This window comes from Hippocampus bargibanti, linkage group LG22 (genome assembly GCF_051943395.1).
Source record: "Hippocampus bargibanti isolate YZ-2025 linkage group LG22, ASM5194339v1, whole genome shotgun sequence".
Taxonomy (NCBI): Eukaryota; Metazoa; Chordata; class Actinopteri; order Syngnathiformes; family Syngnathidae; genus Hippocampus; species Hippocampus bargibanti.
Window position 1 is genome coordinate 4,698,030 of NC_142755.1, and position 13,447 is coordinate 4,711,476.

A 13,447-nucleotide genomic window follows, 5' to 3' on the forward strand; every position below is an offset into this window, starting at 1 on the left:
TTACGGAGCAATATGCACTCACTGGTTTGGGAGATGACTTGGGTTCGGAGGGCTGCATGTGCAAGTGGTTCATCATCGCCTGAAGACGCTCGCGTTCTTTGGAAAGCTGTTCGAGACACAGAAGGAGACGGAAATGAAGTTCAAAAGTGATTTGAAAAAAAAAAACACATGATGCGGACAAGTCGGGCGAAAACAAACGGCGTCAATGGCGGAATTTAGGTCAGCCGAGAGGATCTGACGGTGACGAGGCGAATAATGAGGTGGGATTCGAGTCTCCTGGACACTGTTAAGGGGACGGGGAAGCGGCCTGCAGCTGGCGAGGGGGGTCTTTCGAAAATTATGACGGGAGGCGAAGCCGGCGTGCTAAGTCCTGTTAGCGGTGGCTAATCATCAATCTAAGTCATGTTGCGAAATATCACATATCAACGTACTTTGAGGAAGGCCTCATATAAAAAAAAACAAAAATAAATAAATAAAATAAATGTAAAAATATATAAATATTAAAAGAAAAATATAAAAACAAAAAAATAAATAAAAAATAACAAGAAAACAAATTAAACTAAATATGTAAACACAATAAATCAATGCATATACACAACAAATAAACAACAAATAAACACAATAAATAAATATAACAATTACACCTCAAAGAAAAGAAAATGTTAGCATATGAAAATATAAAAATACAAAAAATGAAATAAAATAAGATGAATTAAAAAAATACCGAATAACAGATAACAAAAATAAATTAATAATAGTAATAATAAAATAATAATAATAATAATAATAAATAACAAATACGTTAGAAATTAAAAATAAAAATACAATTAATTACAATTACAATTAGTAATAATAAAACTAAAACAAAAAACTAAAACTAACTAAAAATTTATCTCAATACATAAATACATAAACACTATAAATGAATAAAATATAAAAAGATAACAAGATAAAAATACAAACTAAAACAAAATAAAATAAAAAATAGAAAAATGTAAAAATATAAAAAATTATAATAAATAAAAATAACCACAATAAAACTAAAACGTAAACTAAAATTAAACTAATACATGAACACAATAAACAAATATAAATAAATAAATAAATATACAGATAAAAAAATAAATAGATAATATATATGTAGATAATAAATATATAAATATACAGATATAAATATAAATATAAATATAAATAGATATAAATATAAATATAAATATATAGATATAAATAACTAAAATTTAACAATAATAAAACTAAAACAAAAAATTCAACTAAACACAAACACATAAAAAATACACACAAATAAAAATAATAATAAATACATAACTAACTACAAATAAAACAGGCTAGTGACAATTCCCCTAACGTGTGCATTGTAATAGATCCATCGTCCTGTTTCCGAAACACAAATGACGAGCAGATGTCAGCGGCGCCGTGCAATAACGTCGCTCAATCAGCGCTCTCATTATCTCGCCGGCATGACTTCTTAATAAGGTCACGCTCCACCTACTGAAAATAGTTCCCTCCTTTTTGAGCGTTCTTCAGGTGCAAAGTGCAGTTAATTAACGCGACAGGCTGGGCGAGACGCTTTCGCTATTAATTGGAAAGAAACAAGAAAAAAGCCGGGAAAATAAAGCGTGCTTAATTCAATTAAAAAAGCCGTAATGGCTTTTTACCACCAGGCCCGAGGATCCTATTGTGCGCTAGCTTTGTTTCATCCGACGGGTTGTCATTTTTTCAGCCTTCGCAAGCGACGACAAGACAAATTGACAGACTTTGCCAGCACTTACTTGGATTTCCAGCTGCTGTACAACTTGCATCTGCACCCGACATTGGGCCGTGCTCCGATCGTCCAGGGCGTGCTCGTTGTTTAGGTGCCTGCAGGGGGACGGAGGGGGGTGAACACAATCGCTGATTCAGCACAACATCACCTTCAATGCGAATTTGGCGGGTGACTATCGACGGGTTCCCGTTAGGGCGCCATTGTTCCGCACTCAAACGAAGTAATTAGAAGCAACATGATGGCGTTTGGACATGACAATAGGGGGCCGTGCCAGTTTAGCCCGAGGGGGGGGGGGGGGGGTATAAAAGGAGCTGGCTCAGCGCCTCGCCTTTGTCTTTGCGTTTAGCGCAAAACAATGCGCGGTATTCAACAGCGGCAATATTTTGAAGCACGAAAAGCATCTTCCCTCTCGATCCGATTTTGTCTGAAAAAAATGTTGCGTCGCATGAACAGTTTTTCAATTCTCTACAGCAGACAAGGGAGGGGTGAGCAGTTACAAGCAGGGGAGGAGAAAAAGACACTATACACACTCATAATTTAAATTGACAGATTAATCGGTGATATGCTAAATATCGTCATCAGCAAAAAAAATATAATATTTTAGAAATCATCTGTGCAAAAAATGTGTCCACTCCAGTGCCAGGGTTTTTGGCATTGTCACTCAAATTCCAGGAACCACAGAATATTGAGTTTTAAGACGACAAACATTCAATTCAGTGTAAAAAACCTTAGACTCTCTTAAAATAGTTAATTCCTAAATGATATATGTCTGGAGTTATTTGAGTCTGAAATGGGGACGGATGTATAAAATACATTACATATTGATTTATATAGTGATTTAACAACAGATGAAGCTGTAACAAAGCGCTAACATGGACAAAAGGCATATGTTACCCCCTTGTGGAAGGCAAAAACATAGCCAGAGGTCTAACCAGTGCTTCATCGTCACCACCCCCACGCAAAAAAAAAAACAAAACAAAAAACGAACACATTCGGGAATGGCGGTGAATGAGTTAATATACACAAATACCGAGGTGGAAAAAAATAAAAATAAATATGAGCAACTATGAAGCGTCACATGCATCCTCGTATATAAAAATATATTTAAAAATATAATTAAAATATATATTTAAAACATATTGAAAAATATATTGAAAAATATATATTTAAAACATATTGAAAAATATATATTTAAAACTTATTTAAAATATAGATTTAAAACATGTTAAGAATATATTTACAAATATTTATTTAAAACATATATTTAAAAAATATTAGAAATATATTTAAAAATATTTATGTAAAACTATTTAAAAATATATTTAAACATTTATATTTAAAACATGAAAAATAAATAAAAATATTTATTTAAAACATATTTAAAAATATATTTAAAAATATATATTTAAAATATATTTAAGAATATATATTTTAAAAATATATTTAAAAATATATATTTAAAATATATTTAAGAATATATATATTTAAAAATATATATTTAAAATATATTTAAGAATATATATATTTAAAAATATTTATAAATATTGAAAAATACTGCATATATATATATTTCTGGGCAACATCTGTAACCAAACAGTTGTTTCATTAACAACAAAAAATAAAATAAAATAAGGAAGCATTTGGGAGATGAGGGATGAGAAGAAGCGGCTTGTTTCCTGCAACCCAACACCTAATTGCTGTTTCAGGATGTGCACGCAGAATAGCGGGCTTTTCATTAATCATTTAATCACGCCCCTCCCTTTGCAAGATGAGGAGAACTAATGTTGCAAATATCCCCCCCCCCCCCCCCCACACATTTTTTTTCATTCCGCTGCCCATAACGCTATCTTATGCGCTTGATGTATGGCGTGTGTCATGAATTACAGCTGCTTCAAAAAGCAGCGGCGCACGCTGCTCGCCGTCCCTAAAGATAGCTCATTACAAAAAAAAAAGGGAGGGGGGTGAAGGGGTGGGCGTGGAAGGGATTTCTAGAATTGTTTTTTTTTCCCCACAAAATTCAATCCGCCGTCCGCGTGTTTGCCGACGCTTCCACCTTGCGCGAGTTAGCCAAGTGATTACAGGGAAGATTATGACACTTATGAAATATTGAAAATGGCAGCATGTCCGACTGCGCGTTCATAATTCCACAAGACGGGCGGGTGGGGGGGTTGGGGTTGGTTTGACGAAGTGTGGGGGTAGCATGCACAAGCTATCGTTAACAAATACACCTTGCTAAGTCACAAAAAAATCCCAATAAAATATCAAAATTGCACACAAATGCATTGGAAGTATACTAAGACTCGTGAGGGCATCCTTAACACTTAAAAGCAGGCCCCACCCCTCCGCCCCGCCCCCTTAACACACATCTGTATACATTATAAATACAAACTATCAGCGTCCACTCCGGCGCTAACAACATTTTGAATGGATTTCGACTTACGACCATTTTGACTTACGACCGTTTGGTCGGAACGGAACTCTGTCGTAGTTCGGATGTTACCTCTATAGCTATCTAGCTGGCTGGCTGGCTATCTAGCTAGTTATCTATTAGCTATATAGCTATATATCTACATAGCTATATAGGTAGCTATCTATTACCTATATAGCTATATAGTTATACAGCTATATAGCTTGCTATCTATATATTACCTATATAGCTATATAGCTTGCTATCTCTCTATTACCTATATAGCTAGCTAGCCTTCTATTACCTATATAGCTAGCCAACTATGTATTACCTATCTATTAGCTAGCTATCTTTCTATCTATTTGAGTTACTTCCGGGATGAGTGAACGCTGGCGCGGGTGGCTGCCACTGCTCACCCGCAGAAAAACTTATCCCGTGAATGTCAAGTGACCTTGAGAGTTTTGAAAGGCGCTTATAAATTAAATGTATTATTATTATTAGTAGTAGTAGTAGTAGTATATAATAAATCCACATGACGATTAGTGCTAGGCTAATTGTGTGTATCGTCACAGCCACCCTCCATGCTAGCGTCCGTAGCACGCGTACGCCATATGTGCACAAAGAACACGCCGGCAATGCATAAGTAATGGCCTTCTCGTTTTTTAAAGGTCTTGTCACCGTGCGGCAGACATGTGGAAGGGTAGAGGGGAAAGTCAACTATCAAGGGGCTACGGGGGGAGTGTGAGGGGGGGGGTATATGTGTGTTATATAGCGAGACACTTGGCTGCTAGCCTTGTGGGTTTAATTAGCGGCGGGTCACAGACATCAGGTTAGAGGACTGAGTTTGCCATTTTGACATCAGTGGCAGTAATAAGGCCGGCGAACGGACGACTTTTGGCGGCGGAAGGCGATGATTCGCCACGCTCACCACGTCGCAGACACCCCTTTTCCAGGTGAAAAAAAGGCTTGAAAAGAAGGCTTTTAACCGCCGACGGCGACAAGTTCCACCTGCGCGACATAACAAAAGATGACTAAATGCATCGCGGGCGACAACAGCGAGCGATTACACCCCCCCCCCTTAACTCCCCCCTCCTCACGGAAACTGTCATCCAAATCCGACAACCGCTTTATGTAACCCCGTTTAAAAGGCGACGCCTGTGTAGTCGAATGGCATCTCCGGAAAACATGAAAAGCCTCCGCGTGACATCGACGATCACCGCTCGGAGGCACGCCGCCTAGCAGCCATCTTTGTTGCGGAGACGAGCCCGCCTTCTTCATCGCCGGCTTGTTTTTATGTTGAGTTTCAGGGGGTGCGAGTCACTGTTCTGTTATGTTGCGGGTGATGTTGTGTAAAGCGGGAAAAAAAACTGTCAGGCAACCTTGCAACTGGGTGCCTCACTTCCCCCCCCCCCCCTTGTAACACCTTCCGCATCACTTTCCCAGCTTACCCCAAAATCTGACCTGTTGTCCCCCCCTCCCGCCACCCCCACAAAGGGTCTCCTAACTAACCCCCTAAGCTACTTCCACTACATCCCCAGAGCATACAAACCGTTTTTAAGTAAGCGAACCGAGGTGATGCAAAGATATGAGGATGGGGTGATAATCCATCACGCGTTTGCCTCCTCATGCGTGTGTTCGTCCCATAAGATGGAAGGCAAACTCGGCTACCTGCACCGGACCACAGAAACGGGCTCAAGTGACACATGATGCCTATGGATGTGAGGACAATGGATGTCGGTCGACATAGATAGGATTTGAGGGTTTTTTTTTTTGGGGGGGGGGGTTGTAGGGGGTTACTTTTATGTCATTTTGACTTTTTTTCAAATATAGGTTTGATTACAAAAAAAATGTTTTTTTTTTTATTAGCATTAGTGCTTCTTTTTTGTTATTTATTACATTTTTAATATTATTTTATTTTATATGAAAAAAATTAACGAAATATTTTACAAACGAAAATGCGACTTTAATGACTTTTCAATCTTCCTAGGGAATGGAAATATAAATTATTTTAATTTTTGTTATTTATTACATTTTTAATATTATTTTAAATTACATTTTTTAATGAAAAAAAATCATTAACGAAATATTTTAAAAAAGAAAATGCGACTTTTCAATGACTTTTCGAACTTCCAAAAAGAGAATGAATATAAATTATATATATAAATTATTTTTATTATTTTAAATGTAAATTATTTTTGTTATTTTTTTTTAAATGGGGGGGGGGGAAATCAGGAAAAAAATATTTTAAAAATTCAACTTTTCAACAACTTTTCAATCTTCCGAATAAGGAATGAAAATAATTATTTTTAATATTTTAAATTTATTTTTTTCATTTTTTTTTATGAAGAAAAATCCTGAACAGAATATAACAAAATAGAATGATTTTTATTATTTTAAATGTATTTTTTTTTTTATGAAAAAAAAAACATTTCATGAACAAAATATAACAAAAAAAACTTTTTAAATTTATACTAAAAAAGACTAAATCAAAGGACATCTTTCACATTAATTATATATATTTTTTCCCCACAATTTCAGATCCGGTTTACAATATATAACCTCGCAAAGGCAGTTGTCAGGCTGCGACTGTCATTTACATTTGCCTCTGATTCATTTGTGTGTCAATTCAGATTCACACTAAAAAAGGGAGTTGATAATGCGTGAAAATGCGGCTTAATATACTGTCTGGCTGTTTCGCCCAATAAACAGTTTATTACGGTTAATTCGTACGAGCCTGATGAGTTTTTGGGCTTATGACTGCAAATAAATAAATAAAATACAAGTCACAACAATCTCCGGACGCGGATGCTTAACGGCCGTCGGAAAATACACGGCAGATCGTTATTTCACAGTTAATTACAAATCTAATTAGAATATTCAAATGAAAGCATTCCCCGGCTTTTCTTCCCCGAGTGAGGGAGAACGGGTGAGTGACGGCGTGATAACCTGTAATCGTCAGCGCGGCAAACACCTTCCCTCTTTTGATGTCCCCTCACTGACATCCCGGCAACAAAGCCGGCCAATTACAAATGAGCTAATTAACTAAATTGTTGATGGAGCATGAAGAGTTCATTTGCTCCGCTGCCTCGCGCCGTGACAACAATTGAATGGCGGGGCCTTTGTTGTGGAGACCGCTGTGCGGCCGTGCGAGTTGCCATTAGCCTTTTGACGACTTCCTCCGCAAGCCTATCAGTCGCTTCCACGCCGCCGAGGCCATTTGTTATGGATCGCGGTTGACCGAGTACGGGGTCGTTCGGGCTGAACCCTGTCAACAAGGTCAAAGTGGTGACGGGGAAAGGACCTTCATCATTTGGACCGACCGTTTATCGCAGATTTTTAGCCAGTATCGTTGTATATTTTTGTAGGTATATAAGAAAAACGTATACATATATGTATACAGTTTTTAATGATAATAAACAATAAAATAATTGTAATTTATAATAAAAAAAATATACAAACATATATGGCTTGATCACATATTTTTAGGCAGTATTGTATATATACAGTATATGATAATAAATAATAAACATTCTTTTAAAATAATGTAAAAAACATTTACATACACACATGCATGTATATATATATTTTGTATTTTTTTCAATAATTAGATTTAATTAAATTACAATTATTTTTATTATTATTATATACTGTGTATAAAAACATATAATTATTTTATTTCATACACAAAAAATATAGTACTGCCTAAAAATCTGTGATAAATATATATATACATATATATATATATGTATATAATATATATATATATGTAATATATATATATATATATATATATATATATATGTATATATATATATATATATATATATATATATATATATATATATATATATATATATATATACACATACATGTGTGTGTATGAATTTTTGAAAAATGATTTTACATTAATATTATTTTTATAATTTTTGAAAAAAAACATTTCATGAATGAAATATAATTTAAAAAATGGTCGTAAGTCGAAATGGTCGTAAGTCGAAATCCGTTCAAAATGTTGAATAGAGACTCGGAGGCTAAATGACACGCAAACTACCCCCCTCTGGTGCCATCACACGGTCGATTGCTGTGCGAGAGTGAGATGCTGGCTGCCCAACCAAAACTGTCCTACGCGTTACCGGCCTGCTAGCGCGTTGCGGTGTCAGGCGCAGAATTCAAATTTTAAAAATAGGGTCTGGAGGTCAGGGTCTTAAGTACGGGTGGTCGTAAGTCGAGCTGGTCGTAAGTCCAATGTTACCTGTATATATATACATATATATTCCATTCCTAGAATGGCGGTTGGTTTACTTTTCCACCCGGGGGACGTTTTAAGACACAGATCCGCATCGGCTAATTTAATGTAGCAACGTTAGCTTGTTGAGATACATGGTAAGTTATGAACAGAACTTACTTCAAAAATTGTCCAAAGTCCTCGCAGATGCTCTCGCAGCCGGGCCACTTACACACGCCATGGCCGTACAAGGAATGGCAGCTTCCGTTTTCTTCGTGATGTGAACTGCGTAGAATAACGACGTGAGAATGTGATGTTAAAAACGACAAACAGAACCAACTACAGTGATACCTCTGTTTACGAATGCTTTAGCTAAAAAAACCTTTCGCCTTACGAACATTAAATTTGCGAAAATATAATCTTGGCATACAAACTAGTTTTCGGGAAACACACGGAGCGCTCACGGTGGCTGGCGGACTAGTTTTCGGCGGAAGAACACCAAACCACACGGCCGAACAGAGCCACTTTGGTTTCCGGACTACTTTTCCACAACCATTTGTGCGTTTGTGTGACTTCCCGTCCCAGTACCAGTATGCTAAGTCGACCATTGCTACGTGTGGCTAAGGGTGTTACTGTGTTGTCTAAGCAACGATCTCAGGCAATAGAAGAGGTTGAAAAACGTCTGTTGATTTGGATTAAAGAAAAGCAGCTAGCAGGGGATAGTGTGTGAGGGTATTATCGCCAAGAAAGCACGGCAACTGCACTCGGATATCATACAAGAGGCAACTACATCAACAACCATCACAAACGTAAATAAAATGACTATTATATAGTACAGTTTATTTAATTACAATACAATATCAGACTTATTTGACATAAAATAAGGTAGATTTTGCGTAGTTTTAAGGCTTATTTAGGAGAAAATTATGTTTTATTTTTAATGATTTCTAATGGGAAATAAATGTGTGGCAGATGAACTTTTCGCATTTCTGGGAACCAATTACATTTATGAGCTGAGGTATTACTATATTATCGTTAGTGTATACAGTGTGGCTAACGGTTTGATAGAACAATTTCTTCGCGCTTAGACTTAAAATGAATACAATAGCAGACTTATACATAAAATAAGGCATATTTTGCTTATTTTTAAGGATTATTTAGTAGAAAAGTATGTTCTATGGGGACCTGGGAACGGATTATTCTCATTTTGAATGCTTTCCTATAGGAAATTAATGTTTGGAAGACACACTTTTTGCCTTAAAACACTTTCTGGGAACCAATTAAGTTCGTAAACTGAGACATCACTGTACAACGGAGAAGTTCATCCGATCCAAGATGACAAGTTTAACCTTTCGGCCGACTTCGCTTACGCACGGAGGGCTTACCCCGCATCGATCGGTAAGCAGCGTTTCTGGCAATACCCCTCGTTCGATCATTACCAGCCCCCCCCCCCCCCCCCCACCCCACCCCCTCTCGAGACGCAGCTAGATAAAGTCGTTTTCTCCATCCGGTTGCCGCCACGTCGATAGCATCTACTGTAAACCAATTACGCGACACTTCCACCTGCGAACGGCGAACCCGTAAAGGCCTTATTATAATATCGCCCAAGTAAAGCTTTTGAATAATGCATGCAGGCGATATGTGAGGAGTCAGTTTTCGGCAAGGGGGGGGGGGTTGCATTCATAAAACACGCCATCACAAGGATAAACATCCTGGAAACGCCACTCAAGGCATCATGTATTCTGTTTACATGACAAGCAAGCATGGGAGGTAGTTTTTTTTTTTCTAAAAGCGGCAGATATAACTAAATACTTAATGTACGGGTGGTGTAAGGAGGAAGAGGGGGTGCGAGGAGGGGGTGTTATCTCCTCTTGTCTGCCGGTGAGGTTTGTTGTTATGTGTGTGTTCGCCGCAGTGCCTTTTCCTTTACTCGCTTTTGATATCCGAAATGGGAGCTTAAGTGCTGCGCAACGCAACGAGCGCTCCTGAGGGAGAACGAAACCGTTTTTTTTTTATGTTGTTTTGTGATCAACTATGAAACAAATAAACAAAACATCGTGTTTTCCATGTCGCTAACAACGTTTGAACCAGAACAAATAACTCCCCCGGTGTAAAGTTGTAAAGAAAACAAGCAGATATGTTTTATCTTGTATTCTTCTTGTTTTTTTTTTTTAACACATTTCATTGATGTGTGTACCTGTCTCTCTCTCGTTCCCGTCTGTGGTTGAGAACGGGCGACTGTCCGTTGGAATGGTGCGAGATAGGCGGCGACGCTTTGAGAGGGCTGGAAGAGGAGGTAGTCGAGGAGGAGTTGCAGTTGCTGCTGCCGTTGCCGTTGACGTGGTTGTTGGTGGAAAGGTCCAAACCGCGGGGGCCGCCATTGTTGTTGACGCCGCCATGTTTGATGCCGTTATCCTCCATGCAGTGACCCGCCCCGGCCACGTCTTTCCATAACTGCTGGAGCTCCGCCGGGCTCAAACCGGCTGGAGAGGAAAATTTTCAAAACTTTCAAGCTCACTCTACAGTCACAGGATAGGTTTTTCTGTGGGTGAGAAGCGGCAGCCACACGTTGCAGCGTTCACTCAGATAAAAAGCTAGCTAGCTAACTAATATCCAGCTAGCTAGATAGCTAGATAACTAATAGATAGCTAGCTAGATAGCTAATTGATAGACAGCTAGATAGCTGATAGACAGCTAGATAGACAGATATATAATATAAATCTAGCTAGCTAATAGCCATCTATCCATTAGCAAGATAGTTAATACATAGCTGGATAGATAGCTAATATATAGCCAGCTATATAGCCAGACACCTAATAGAAAGCTATCTAGCCAGATAACTTTTACTTCAGAACTGATAGATAATAGATAGCCAGCTGGATAGCCACATAGATACTGTAGATAGTTAGCTAATAGATAGCTGGATAGATAGCCACATAGCCAGCTAGACAGCCAGAGAGCTAATTGATAGCCAGTTAGCCAGTCGTTGAAAAGTCGCATTTTCCGTTAGCTAGATAGCCAGACAGAAACCTAGCTAGCTGGCTAATAGTTAGCTAGCTAGGATACTGTAGATAGCTAATAGATATCTTTCTAGATAGCCAATAGATAGCCACTAATGACAAATCGAGTTTTTTTTCTTCCTGAGATCAGCCAACCAGCTAACGATGACGACAAAGTCGAGGTACAATGTGACCACACACTTAGCCCCGCCCAAATTTATCCTCCAATGACACGTCGATATCACCGCTGACGTGATATTTTGGTGACGAATGACCACCTGACAAAAACGTTCCTAAAATAGCGTAGTAGGTGATGGAGCGCTCAGGAACAGACAACACGTACACAAAATGAGAATACGGAAGGTTTTAGCGCCATCGGCTAGCAAAGTTAGCGATAAGACGGCTTACCTGAGGGGGGCAAGGTCTGTCCGGGCAGGGCGGCCTGGCCGGGAGCGGGCCCGGGCAGCGATAGCAGGCCCTGCCGCTGCATATTGAGCAGGTGTTGCTGCTGCTGGAGCTGCTGCATCTGCAGGAGCTGCTGCTGGAAGACGAGCTGCTGGGCAGCCAGCTGCTGTTTGCTGCTGCTGCTGCTGCTGTTGCTGTTGTGAAAGGGGGGTGGAGGATGGGGAGAATTAGCTTCAGTTGTGCTAAAAGTAACTCCTCGAGTTAGGGAAAAGTCCAAAAGTGGTATAAAAAAAAGAAAAGAAATAGTTTTGTAAATGTAAACAGCAAATAAACATACTGTCAAAGGAAACTAGTTATTTTAAATTATTTTTTCTTTATTTCTTTTGGAAGGGGGGGCAAAAATAGAGAACTACGACCTCTCCTTGCACGCACGAGCATTTCACTCTGTGTCACGATTAAAAAAAGGAAAAACGCGGAAAGAACCTGCTGCATAATGAAGCGGCATGTGGGGGTGGGGGTGGGGAATCGCCTCCTCCCATCCCATCCAACCTCCTCTGGAGAAATAAGGGAACAATTTCTATTCCATATTTCACGCCGGCAAAAAAAAAATAAATAAAACAATTTACAAATCCAAACAGAAACAAAGCCGTAGGGAGGCCGCCGGGCCGCTTCCTGTTGAGGGAGTGGGCGGAGTGTAAAGGGGATTGGGGGCGGGGGGGGCTAAGTAATGGTCTACTTGAAGAAACAGAGAGAGAAAAAGATGCAGTTTTCTGCTCAATTTGAACGTATTTCTTCTCTGATCAGCCAGCGATTTGCATTGACTGTCCGTCAAGGTGATTGACGAGCGCCGCCCGGTGCAACTTGGACGCTCATGAGTCCGCATTTCCATTTCCTCACGATAAATTGTTGTTGTTGTTGTTGCGCGACAACATTTTCAATAGCCGAACACGCTGCATTAAGTAGCATGGATTGATGAAGGCCGAAGGACACACCTTCCCGAATGAATGATTAAATAAATACATACATAAATAGATAAATAAATACATAAATAAATACAAAAATAAATACAAAAATAAATAAATACACAAATAAATACATAAATGAATACAAAATACCTCTTTAGCCTGTTTGCCAGGATGCTGATGTTGGAGGAGCTGCAGATGAAGCTGCTCCTGCTGTTTCTTATAAAACTCCTGCAGGTGTTGCTGAGCACAAAAAAACGCGCAGGGTTAAGGCGTAAAAGTGCAACGTCTTTAAATTTGCTTTCATATGTGAGGACATATTTTTAGTCTCGAAACGTACAGCGGAGATATTTGCATTGATTTTGAAAAAAATGGCGATACATTCTCTAGGTTTTTTTTTGTGCTCATACATTACTGTATATAGATAAAAAATAATATAAATGCCGATACATTATATAGTTTTAAAAAAAAATATTATTTTTATATTATTATTTTGTTCAAAAAATTATTAAAATGGCGATATATTTTAGTTAAAAAAATTAAAATAGCGATTATTATTTTGTGAAAAAGATAGTAAAATGTCGATATATTGTTAAAAAAATGAAAATGGTGACACATAATCTTAAAAAATATATTTAAAATGGCGCTATATTTTTTTGTGAAAAA

The 13,447-nt window shown here is 38.1% G+C and overlaps 1 protein-coding gene across 1 annotated transcript in view; it reads right to left on the bottom strand.

The window, feature by feature from the left end:
* foxp2 (forkhead box P2) overlaps positions 1-13,447 on the bottom strand; it is a 95,848-nt gene that overhangs the window by 15,167 nt on the left and 67,234 nt on the right. The window contains 7 exon segments of the mRNA XM_088989148.1: positions 23-106; positions 1,791-1,878; positions 8,596-8,700; positions 10,613-10,898; positions 11,823-11,992; positions 11,994-12,013; positions 12,935-13,024. Coding sequence (XP_088845274.1) covers positions 23-106; positions 1,791-1,878; positions 8,596-8,700; positions 10,613-10,898; positions 11,823-11,992; positions 11,994-12,013; positions 12,935-13,024 — 843 coding nt within the window.